We start from the raw sequence: 12,337 nt of genomic DNA, 5'->3' as shown, positions 1-12,337 counted from the left end.
GGAGTGAGGATTATATTGAGGGGAGTGAGGATTAAAATGGAGATGAAGATTATACTGGGGGGTGAGGATTATACTGAAGGTGAGGTGTATATTGGGGGTGAAGATTATATTGAGGGTGTGAGGATTATATTGAGTGCGAGGATTAAACTGAGGGGATGAGGATTATATTGAGGGTGATGATTATATTGGGGTGAGGATTATACTGAGGGGTTGGGGATTATATTGGGGGTGAGGATTATATTGTGGGGGTGAGGATTATATTGGGGTGAGGATTATACCGAGGGGTGAGGATTATACTGAGTGTGTGAGGATTATATAGAGGGATGAGGATAATACTGAGAGGGTGAGGTTTATACTGAGGGGGGGGTGATTATATTGAGGGGGTGAGGATTATATTGGGGTGAGGAGTATATTGGGATGAAGATTATATTGGAGGAGGTTTATATTGAGGGTGTGAGGATTATATTGAGGGGTTGAGGATTATATTGGGGGTTAGGATAATATTAAGGGGGTGAGGATTGTATTGGGTGGGTGAGGATTATATTGGGGGTGTGAGGATTATATTGGAGGATGAGGATCATATTGAGGGGATGAGGATTATATTGAGGAGTTGAGGATTATATTGAGGGGGTGAGGATTATGTTAGGGGGTGAGGATTATATTGGGGATTGAGGATTTTATTGAGGGGGTGAGCATTATATTGGGGGTAAGGATTATACTGAGGGTGTGAGGATTATATTGAGGGGGTGAAGATTATATTGCGGATGAGAACTATGTTCATGTGTTGATATTGGGGAAGTGAGGATTATATTGAGGGGGTGAGGATTATATTGGGGTGAGGATTATATTGGGGGTGTGGTTTATATTGGGAGTGAGGATTATATTGGGCGGGTGAGGATTATATTGGGGGTGACGATTATATTGAGGCGGTGAGAATTATATTGGGGGTGAGGATTAAATTGGGGGTGAGGATTATATTGGGGGGGTGGGGATTATATTGGAGGGGGTGGCGATTATTTTGGGATGGAGCATTATATTGAGGTGGTGAGGATTATTTGGGGGGTGAGGATTTTATTGTAGGGGGTGGGGTTTATGTTAGGAGTGAGGATTATATTGGGGGCAGGATTATACTGAGGGGGGTGAGGATTATACTGAGAGGGTGAGGATTATATTGGGGTGGGGATTATATTGGGGGTGGGGTTTATTTTGGGGGTTGGGGATTATACTGAAGGGGTGAGGATTATATTGGGGGTGGGGTTTATATTGGGTGTGGGGTTTATATTGGGGGGTGGGGATTATACTGGAGGGGTGAGGATTCTTTTGGGGTGGATTTTATATTGGAGGGTGGGGATTGTACTGAAGGGGTGAGGATTATATTGGGGGTGGGGTTTATATTGGTGGGTGGGGATTATATTGGGTGTGGGGTTTATATTGGGGGGTGGGGATTATACTGAAGGGGTGAGGATTATATTGGGGGTGGATTTTATATTGAAGGGTGGGGATTGTACTGAAGGGGTGAGGATTATATTGGGGAGGTGGGGTTTATATTGGGGGTGGGGATTGTACAAGGGGTGAGGATTATATTGGGGAGGTGGGGTTTATATTGGGGGTGGGGATTGTACTGAAGGGGTGAGGATTATATTGGGGTGGATTTTATATTGGGGGGTGGGGATTGTACTGAAGGGGTGAGGATTATATTGGGGGTGGATTTTATATTGGGAGGGTGGGGATTGTACTGAAGGGGTGAGGATTATATTGGGGGTGGATTTTATATTGGGGGGGTGGGGATTGTACTGAAGGGGTGGATTTTATATTGGGGGGGTGGGGATTGTACTGAAGGGGTGAGGATTATATTGGGGGTGGGGGCGGGATTGTTGTTGTCGGGGAGGGCGGCTCCCCGCGCCTGCGCACTGCCCCGGACCTGGCGCTAAGATGGCGGCGTCCTCCCTGGAGCAGAAGCTGTCGCGCCTGGAAGCCAAGCTGAAGCAGGAGAACCGCGAGGCGCGGCGCCGCATCGACCTCTCGCTCGACATGAGCTCACCTTCCAGCCCGAGGAGACCGCGACCGAGTGAGTGAGCGGGCGGGCTGGCTGGCGGGCGGGCGGGCGGGGGTGTGTCGGCCGCTGCCCGCTCCCGGGCCCCTCACTGCCTGACAACGGAAACCGGGGGGCGGGGTTTGGCCTGGTTGGGCCCGCTGACTGACAGCCCGCCTGGCCAATCAGAGCTCGGAGACGTTCTACCACCCCTGCCAATCAGCGGTGGCGGCCAATGGGCTTGCAGATCTGCCCGTCAATCAAAATCGCGCGGCCAATGGGCTGGCGGGCGGGTGATGTTGCCGCCCCCTCGAGCTGACGGGCCTGCGCTCTGTTTATTTATAAACAGCGGCCGGCGGCGGCGGTGTGTCTGGCTGGGGAAATGTGGGGCCTGCACTTAATGAGCACAGGACCCTGCCCCAGTCTCTGGGCTGTGGGTGGGGGCAATGGCAGCATTCAGCCCTCAGTGCCAGCCGGGCCTGCCAACCCATAATCCTGGGGCATCACCCGGGTGGGGTGTCACTGCTCACCAACACATTGCATGTGTCCAACACCTTCCAACACAGACATAAAACATCCCAAGGCACTTCACACAACACTGGGAAACTTCCAGCCCAAGGAAATAGGATGCCCCAACATCGGTGTAGAACTGGGCTTTCAGGGAGAGGGGGTTTTGCGAGGGAACCAAACATAAGTCAACCCCCTGGGCCCACCTCTGAATGCTGCTCGCACGCCTGTGGTTTGTCAAATGGTCATGAACGAACTCTCAACATTGGGGTAAAAGTATCTGTAGGTGTCCATTATTTGAGTTGGTGAGATGCACATGTTGACTGGTGAATCATTGGGAGATGATTGCTGAATCAAATATCCTTCAACAAGTTGTAAAATGTGGATTCACTGAGGTCGATTCCTTGTTCAGCGATGTAAGGTGATACCTTGGTCCTAATGTATTGTCTAACCTAGATAAATCCATTAATGTGTTGTAACTTGAGCTAATCAGTATTGAAAGTGCCTCCATTTGGATTTGTTGCCTATTAATGCCAGTACTGTTGTATTTTATCTTCTGCTATGTCTCTGCCCTGAGGTGGGTATGTGCTTTTGATTATTGATTCTCTGTAGTCAACCGCAGCAACAACTGACCAATTGAAATTTGACCCTGCCACAGATGACCATCTGAAACCAGTCCCATGAGTCAAGTTTCAGAAACTATTAGCCTACATTTTTAACAGTATTAAGCAATGTTTTGCTATTACTAAATACAGCAAGAATCTAGGGGTGGAAGGAATCTGGGTACTGTCTTTTTTCAGTGTGTATTTAACAAGTCAATAATTAAAGTCACAAACCAAGCCTCTTTACATGGGCTGAGCCTATAACAATGTCTTGGAAAATGACAATTAACTCCACAGTGCTAATCATTGGGATTCTTTTTCAAACTGCTTTTGTAGCATCAAAACAACACTGATCCCCTTGTGGACTTGTGTTTGCAAATCCACTTGTACAGTGTCAGCTGTCAGTGTGGTTCAAGCGGATAGCATGCTGAAGTGTGTTACAGGCTTAGTACATACAGGTTCAGCCTGTCTTCAACTTGGAGACAGCCATTCTATTCCCCTTACTTTCATTGTGTGATGATGCAACAATGCTATTGGTTAAGAAGAATAGTAAAACACAGTTTTGCAGTGTAGAAAGTTGGGTTAAAAGTTTGTGAAAGCTGACGGAAGGGACTGACTTTAGGTGTTCATCTGATGTAGGGTCAGGGTTTTGGTGTTCGGTACACATGTAATGGTTTATAAAACAGTACTATAGTTTACAACTTTTAGTATTTAAATTATTTCCCAAAAGGTGCTTTTATTTGTCCAAATTTCAGTGAACCTGCTATTACATTGCTGTTTGTTTGGGTCAGGCTCTGGGCGAACCATCTGCAAGCCAGCTCCTGTGTCCACTCTAGCTCTTGTTCCAGGGACAGAATTGTAGACCGAGGCTTTTGGCTTCTTTATTCTTGAGATGGCAAGAGGTCGGTAGAATATTTAAGAAAGACTTGTATATATGCACATCTTTTCTCAGAAATGTCTCACAGCGCTTCTCATGAATTAATTTGAACTCTTGTGCCTGCAATAAAGAAAGTTAAAAAGTATTTGGAACACATTGCTGGCTGCGTCAATAGTAAGGCAAGGAAAAAAGCCTTGCCTCAGGCAAAATAATTTTCACTTGTGCACTCCGATCATAAGAGGCAACTACACCAGGTACCAGCCAGCAGACTCGGCCCTTGGAGTCCGCGTTTTATCAAAAAAAATTGTCTTTATAAAAATAGTATGTTGAAAAGGTAAATTTAAACTGTACGAGTTGGGTGAGGGGACACCGGTGGAGCAGCAGTGGGGTGTTTCTGGATGGGTGAATTAAGATAGGCTGAGTGGCCTTCCTCGTGCATTGTGGGTCTTAACGTGTTTATATAGTGAGCAGACACAGAAAGGACAGATACACGGGAGGACTATGTGCACTGGTGAAGGTTATCATAGACCATGACCCTGAACATGAACATTTTGCTCACTAACATATTCATCATTCTCTTAAAAATGTGTGTATGAACATTGCCTTTAGCGTCAGTAATAATCCGTCTGGTAATAAAAGTGATGGTGGCATATGATAGCAAACTGCTTTAAATTTAGTTTTGTCTTTTGTTTTTTTTTGGCAGAGTACATAGTCCAAAAAACTCAGCATGCTGCAGTGTGTTTTGGGATCTTGGGTTGATGGTCAAAGATTTGAGCTATTCTCCGTTCTAAGCCTGTTATCTCCCCATCCCCAAACAATGTGCTGTCGGAGTACCCAGGGACTCCTGCCATTCAGACTGCCCACTGGATTTTAGAAGTTGATGTCTAACTGTTCAATGGAAGAAGATTTCCGCCTCACTATTTGTTGTGTAATGTTCTTTAGAAATGCATTTTTAAAATTCATTCCTGGGATGTGGTCATTGCTGGCAAAGCCTCATTTCCTGCCCATCACTCGTCGGTCTGAGAGGTGTTGGTGGGACTTCTGGAGTTGCAGTGGCTTGCTTGGCCACTTCAGAGGCAGGTCAGAGTCCAGCACGTTTGTGTGAGACTGGAGTGACCGATAGGTCCAGACCCCGGGTGGGAAGAACGGCATGTGTTCTTCCCCAAAGGACATTCGTCAACCCGCTGGGTTTATAACAAAATCCGACAGCTTCGGACGCTTTTACTGAATCCAGCATTTTCACCCCAGATTTAAAACCTCAAAACAAATTCTCAAACTAATGTGGTAGGATTTGAACTCGCATTCTCAGGATTACTAATCCAGTGACATAGTATTAGGCGGTACCTCGTGTCGGGGACGACCCACTTCCACACCAAAAAAAATGACTTCACTTGTGTTTCAATGAGGGACCTGACATTCCAGGTCCCGAACTACATGTTGAAGGGTGGAAGATGCCTGTGCGTGGATTTTCTTAACGTGGGGTGGCCGTTGCAAACCAGCCACCACACGGCCTTGACAGAGCTAGGTCTTGGTCCAGTGGCAAGGGTTATCCAATACGACTGGAGACCAGCTCTGCTGCACCCCGACCCCTCCGCTCCTCGACACCCCCTCCCCCCCCCGGCTCCTGGGCCCCGAACTCTCGCCTCTCCTGGGCCCTGACCACGCCGGTTCTCTGCTGCTCGCCTCTCCTCCTGCACATGGGTCCCGACTCCGTAGATGGTCCTGCGCACACTGCAATCGGCAATCTGGATTATGGTGGCGTCAATCCACTCGCCCTCCTCGAAGCTGTCGCACTCCTGGAACGGCTCGTGCTGCTCCCTGCAGTGGCTGGCTCCTCCTTTTATCCGCGACCTTCTGCGATGGTGTTCCCTCACAGGTCAGGGCGCACTGCCTGACATAACCGCTACATTACTGTGCCAAGCAAAATGCATTGATGATTTTGCTACAAATAGCGATGCACAGGACTTCCACCCCCCCCCCCCCCCATTCCAATTTAACAATCTCTACTTCTATACTCTGTTGAAACCTGGCAGTGTTTTATTAAAGTTAAACTGTTAATATGAATTTTATATATTAATGATAAACCTTGTATATTAATATACAATCAAGCAATATGCTTGATATAGCAATAAGCAAGTATTTAATGTGTTAAACGTGCATTCGGAGAGCAGGAAAAGAGTGCAGTACCATACAAAGCTTTTGCCTCTGCTCACCGTTGTCATGTTCACTAAACCGCGCCCCCCCCCCCCAGCTCCCATTGTGCAGCTTTGTGCTTGTCAAGGTGTTAGTAGTAGGGCTGAAACAGTCCTGTTGCAGTCTCCCAGTGTCAGGAGTACACACTCCTGGCTTGGGTCTAGAATGGGTTTGATCTGCACAACTCCTCCATTGAGCTGCCTTTGCTCCATATCTCCAACAAAAATCCACCCATCTCCACCTTGGAAATGTCAGTTGATAGTCTTTAGAGGACCGCGTTCCAGATTTCCATCACCGTTTGTGTAAATGAGCTTTCTGCTTCCACTCCTGAGCGGCCTGGCACTACGTTAAGACTGTGCCTGGTTTTGGACATGCCCACCAGAGGAAATCGTTTCTCTCTATCTACCCTCTTGAATCGCTTTATCATATTAAATGCAGTTGTAGGTGAGACTATAATGGATAATAGAGAAATAGCAGGTTTGTTATACTTGGTATCCATTTTCACAGTGGAAGAAGAGGACAAAATACCTGCGGTACAAGGGAACTGAAAAATAAGTCAAAGAGATTTAATACAAGTAAAACAAATGGTGATACAGGTTATACAGAACCCATTAGCAGTTCCATTTACAGTGGGCAATTTATTTCTCATCTCTTCAAAGTTTGGCTCACTTCAATTTAAAATCTTGGTTTGTGACTTGATTCTCCCTCTCAAACCTGACGTCAAATTCATTTCTATGGTCACCAATATTGCCTTTAATTGTGTAGGGGAGCGTGGCCCCTTTAATGGGCAGTGCAGCCCATTCACATACCTGCGTCTGCGCGGTTATTTCTATTTAAACCGGTGAGCCGGCTGTGTGGGAGCTCCAGACAAGCGGCTGTGCAGCTTGACTGCAACATTGATGGTCATTATTGGCCTGGTGCTCCATATAGTCAGATTGTGAACTGATGGTTTGTTAAACATCGCTACATCCAGTATGGCCTTTGTGCTTGTCGGTTCTGAAAGATATTGATTCGCAAACTGTTCCAAATACTTTGTAAACATCTATTGCCTTTACTACTTGAGCTGTTTTGCTCCTCCCAGTGTGTGTGAACATTAAAATCTCCCCATATAACCACACTTTTTCTGTTACATGATTTCCTGATCTCTGCGTTTATTAATCTCCACCTCTCTGTCAGGAGGTCGGTAGACAACTCCCACCAGAGTCTTGAATTCTTTGCTGTTCCTTAGTTCTACTGCATGCTCATTCTCACTGAAACCTTTCCTTTTCACTGCTGTAATAGTGTCTTTTATCAAGATTGATATACCTTCTCTTTTCCCAATTTCCCTGCCCTTTCTGAAGAACCTATAGCCTGGAATATTTATCTCCTAGTCATGCCCAGCTTGTAGCCAGGTTTCTGTAATGGCTACTACATCATACGCTTTAAGCTGAATTTGTGTTTTGAACTCATTTGTTTTATTCCTTGTGCTACATGCATTAGTGTAGAGAACTCTTATTTGCCTGCATGCCCTGATGGTCGAATGTTGCTGCTCTTCTCAGGCAATTTCATACCTTACTTTTCATCACTTCTGCTTTACTTTTAACAGGAATGTCATTCTTACTTCCTATAACCATTTCTGTTCCCAGAGTATTTATATTATCTTTATCTCCTTTGTACTCTGGCCTTTGTTCTTATCCCCTTTTTTTTATCTTTTCCACCTGCTAGTTTACGTGTCCCATCCCAGTTCAGGTGGAGCCCATCCCAGAGCTACAGCCCCTCCCCGTCCCCGCAGTACGGTCCTTCCCTGTCCCAGTGTCCCCGTGGACCATGTCGGGGTGAAATTGGACACCATTGCGCCTCCCGTTCGAACGGCGGGAGCATTGCGCCCCGATCTTCGCCCGGAGATCATGATGTCATTGTCCTGCGCATCGCCCCGTTAGCGCCCTGGACCCAAAGTTGCTTTCCGCCCCCTGCAGCAGCGCCGGGCAAAAACACTCCGAGCTGCAGGAGGCGAGGATCGGGCGGCCGGGCGCTACAGGAGCGATGCTTAAAGGCCAGGTGGCCGAGGTACCAGTTTTTTTTCACGGGTTCCTGCCCACGATCTGCTTGAGTGCTGGGCTGATCACGTGGGATCACGGCTGTTGTGGTGGTCCATATAGCAGAGCCTGCAGCAATGGCACTTCCCTTTCAGAGAGGGAAGGAGCCTTTGAATGCGGCAGCGCTGCACGGCCCAATGTGCCCGCTGCTGAACTCACAGCCCGCCTGCTGCCCATCGCGCTCCAGGGAGAAAGCGAAACCTTTGATTTAGCTCCACCTCCTTCTGGGGGCGCAAATGGGCAATTTTTTTAAAGTTTGAAATCGTCAGTGCCTGACGCTAACTTCAAGTGCACATCCAAGTACTTTTAAAATATGGTGAGGGTTTCTGCAGTGAGTTCCAGACCCCCACCACCCTCTGGGTGAAAACAAATTCTCCTCAACATCCCTCTAATTCTTCCGAAAATGACTTTAAACCTAAGCTCCCTGGTTGTTGACCCCTCTGCCAAGGGAAATATCTCCTTCCTACTCACTGTATCCAGGCCCCTCAGAATTTTATACACCTCAATCAGGTCTCCCCTCAGCCTCTTCTGTTCCAAAGAAAACAAACCCAGCCTGTTCAGTCCTTCCTCATAGCCAAAATTTTCCAGTCCAGGCAACATCCTCGCAAATCTCCTCTGTACCCTCTCTAGTGCAATCACATCTTTCCTGTAATGTGGTGACCAGAACTGCACACAGTACTCCAGCTGTGGCCTAACCAGTGTTTTATGCAGTTCAAGCATAACCTCCCTACTCTTTTTGTATGCCTCGGCTAATAAAGGAAAGTATTCCTTAACCAGCTTATCCACCTGGCCTGCTACCTTCAGGGATCTGTGGATCTGCACTCCAAGGTCCTTTTGTTCTTCTACACTTCTTGGTGTCCTACCATTTAATGTGTATTCCCTTGCCTTGTTGGCCCTCCCGAAATGCATTACCTCACACTTCTCCAGATTGAGTTCTGCCCACCTGACCAGTCCATTGATATCTTCCTGCAGTCTGCAGCTTTCTTCCTCACTATCAGCCACATAGCTAATTTTTGTATCATCTGTAAACTTCTTAAAAATGCACCCTACAATTAAGTCTAAATCATCGATTATATATACCACGAAAAGCAAGGGACCCAGAACTGAGCCCTGCAGAACCCCACTGGAAACAGCCTTCCAGTCACAAAAACATCCATCAACCAATACCCTTTGCTTCCTGCCACTTTATCCACATCCTGTTAAACTGTGTGGTCGTGCAGCGGTCTGGAGGTCCCGCGCAGGCAGCTCACCGGCTTTTCAATGCGAAGATTTGAATGGGCTGCACAACCACTTAAAGGGACCGCGCCCGAAAAAACATTACAGAGAACATTACTTGGATCCCATGGGCTTTTACTTTCGTGACCAGTCTGCCATGTGGAACCTTATCAAAAGCCTTGCTAAAATCCATATACACTACATCGTGCACACTGCCCTCATCGACCCTCCTTGTTATCTCCTCAAATAATTCATTCAAGTTAGTCAGACACGACCTTCCCTTAACAAATCCATGCTGACTGTCCTTGATTAATCCGTGCCTTTCTAAATGGCGATTAATACTGTCCCTCAGAATTTTTTCCAATAACTTTCCCACCACCGAGGTTAGGCTGACTGGCCTGTAATTACTCAGTCTATTCCTTTCTCCCTCTTTAAACAAAGGTTTAACGTTAGCAGGCCTCCAGCACCATAACTGTAGCTGGAGAGCATTGGAAAATAACAGTCAGAGCCCCTGCTATTTCCTCCCTTCATTTTAACTTTTTTTTCAAGTAATTGATATTTGCATTTTAAGTATTTGTAAATATATCTTGAACCACAATCAATCTGTGTAAAGAGGGCAAGCCTTGAAGTTGTTAGTCCTGGAGATAACTTATGGTTTTGAGTCCTTCTTATCCCATTACACTTGGAATCAGTGTTTCGGACTCTGATCAGTAAGCACTCGCTCCCCAAGTCCCCCGCTCCCCGGAAGAATTAGAGGAGCGCAGACATCTTGGGTGGGGGGGGGGGGGGGGAGGGGTGAGACCATGGAAGGATTTGTAAACCAGGACGAGAATTTTCAAATCGAGGTGTTGCTTAACCGGAAGCCAATGTAGGTCAGTGAGCACAAGGGGTGATGGGTGAGCAGGACTTGGTGCGAGTTAGGACACGGGCAGCCGAGTTTTGGATCATTTCTAGTTTACGTAGGGTAGAACGTGGGAGGCCAGCCAGGAGAACGTTGGAATACTCAAGTGTAGAGGTAACAAAGGCCTGGATGAGGGCTTCAGCAGCGGATGAGCTGAGGCAGGAGCGGGGACGGGCGATGTTACAGAGGGGGAAATAGGTGGTTTTAGTTATGCTGCGGATATGTGGTCGAAAGCTCATTTCAGGGTCCAAGGTTGTGAATAGTCTGGTTCCGCCTCAGACAGAAGTTGGGGAGAGGGATGGAGTCAGTGTCGAGGGAACGGAGTTTGTGGCGGTGACTGAAAACCATGGTTTTGGTCTTCCCAATACTCAGTTTAGTATTTTCTTCACATTCAGCACTTTGTTCTGATTGTAAAATTATCTGGTGTAGTCGAGTTTGGGTTCTTGTTCACCTCAACAAATCGGAACAATTGTGCATTTGCTCTACTTTATGTATAACCAATTTGCAGCCCCTGCTCTGTGGGATTACATCAAAACAAAGGTTCCGAAATCCTACTGCCTGATGTCTGCCACAAGCCAAGGCCCCTGCTCCGAGTGCATTAAGCATCTGTGTGGTGAATCAACACTGCAAATACAAGCAGCTGCTTTCTGTCTGTGTCTAGAAGCACAACTTGATCATCTAGTTTCTGAAATTTCCCAATCTCTCTAACTAAATAACGTGTAACCATCCTCCCCTCCTTCTGGGCTGATGGGTTGTGCAATCACTAAAATGCCATGTTGAGTGGATAGCTCTGCTGCTGCACAGCGACGCAGTGTAAAGGGGCCGTTGTAACATGAGCTGTGTGGACGGGAGAGGTAGCAGCTGCACTGGTGGAGCCGCGTCTGCACTTAGGCAGGACCGGAACCAATGTCCTAGGGGGAGTGTTTGCTAGTGCTGTTGGGGAGGAGTTAAACTAATATGGCAGGGGGATGGGAACCAATACAGGGAGACAGAGGGAAACAAAAACAAAAGACAGAAAAGAGATGAGTAAAAGTGGAGGTCAGAGAAACCAAAGGCAAGAATCAAAAAGGGCCACTGAATATAAAAGGGCTGCAGGAGAGGTCAAAACTAAAAATCATGGTTTAAAAACTAGGATGAAAACACTCTACCTAAATGCACGCAGCATTCGAAATAAAGTAAATGAGTTGACGGCGCAAATCATTACAAATGGGTATGATTTGGTGGCCATTACAGAAACATGGTTGCAGGGTGGCCAAGACTGGGAATTAAACATACAGGGGTATCTGACGATTCAGAAAGATAGGCAAGAAGGGAAAGGAGGTGGGGTAGCTCTGTTAATAAAAGATGATATCAGGGCAGTTGTGAGGGATGATATTGGCTCCAATGAACAAAATGTTGAATCATTGTGGGTGGAGATTAGAGATAGTAAGGGGAAAAAGTCACTGGTCGGCGTAGTTTATAGGCCCCCAAATAATAACTTCACGGTGGGGCGGGTAATAATCAAGGGAATAATGGAGGCATGTGAAAAAGGAACGGCAGTAGTCATGGGGGATTTTAACCTACATATCGATTGGTCAAATCAAATCGTACGGGGTAGTCTGGAGGAGGAATTCATAGAATGCATACGGGATTGTTTCTTAGAACAGTATGTAACAGAACCTACAAGGGAGCAAGCCATCTTAGATCTGGTCCTGTGTAATGAGACAGGAAAAATAAACGATCTCCTCGTAAAAGATCCTCTAGGAATGAGTGATCATAATATGGTTGAATTTGTAATACAGATTGAGGATGAGGAAGTTGTGTCAGAAACGAGCGTACTATGCTTAAACAAAGGGGACTACAGTGGGATGAGGGCAGAGTTGGCTAAAGTAGACTGGAAACAAGGACTAAACGGTGGCAGAATTGAGGAACAGTGGAGGACTTTTAAGGAGCTCT

The 12,337-nt window shown here is 46.7% G+C and overlaps 1 protein-coding gene across 1 annotated transcript in view; it reads left to right on the top strand.

Annotated features, from left to right (window-relative positions):
* Nucleotides 1–1,928: 1,928 nt before the first annotated feature.
* Nucleotides 1,929–12,337, top strand: part of map2k7 (mitogen-activated protein kinase kinase 7) — a gene marked incomplete at its 3' end in the record, with an annotated part of 120,472 nt that continues 110,063 nt past the window's right edge. Inside the window, exon 1 of the mRNA XM_070869829.1 lies at nucleotides 1,929–2,068. Coding sequence (XP_070725930.1) covers nucleotides 1,933–2,068 — 136 coding nt within the window. The remainder of the gene's footprint in view (nucleotides 2,069–12,337) is intronic.

Source organism: Pristiophorus japonicus (genome assembly GCF_044704955.1).
Source record: "Pristiophorus japonicus isolate sPriJap1 chromosome 24 unlocalized genomic scaffold, sPriJap1.hap1 SUPER_24_unloc_1, whole genome shotgun sequence".
NCBI lineage: Eukaryota > Metazoa > Chordata > Chondrichthyes > Pristiophoridae > Pristiophorus > Pristiophorus japonicus.
Note: the sequence above shows the minus strand (reverse complement) of the source record. Positions and strands in the feature narration are given on the sequence as shown.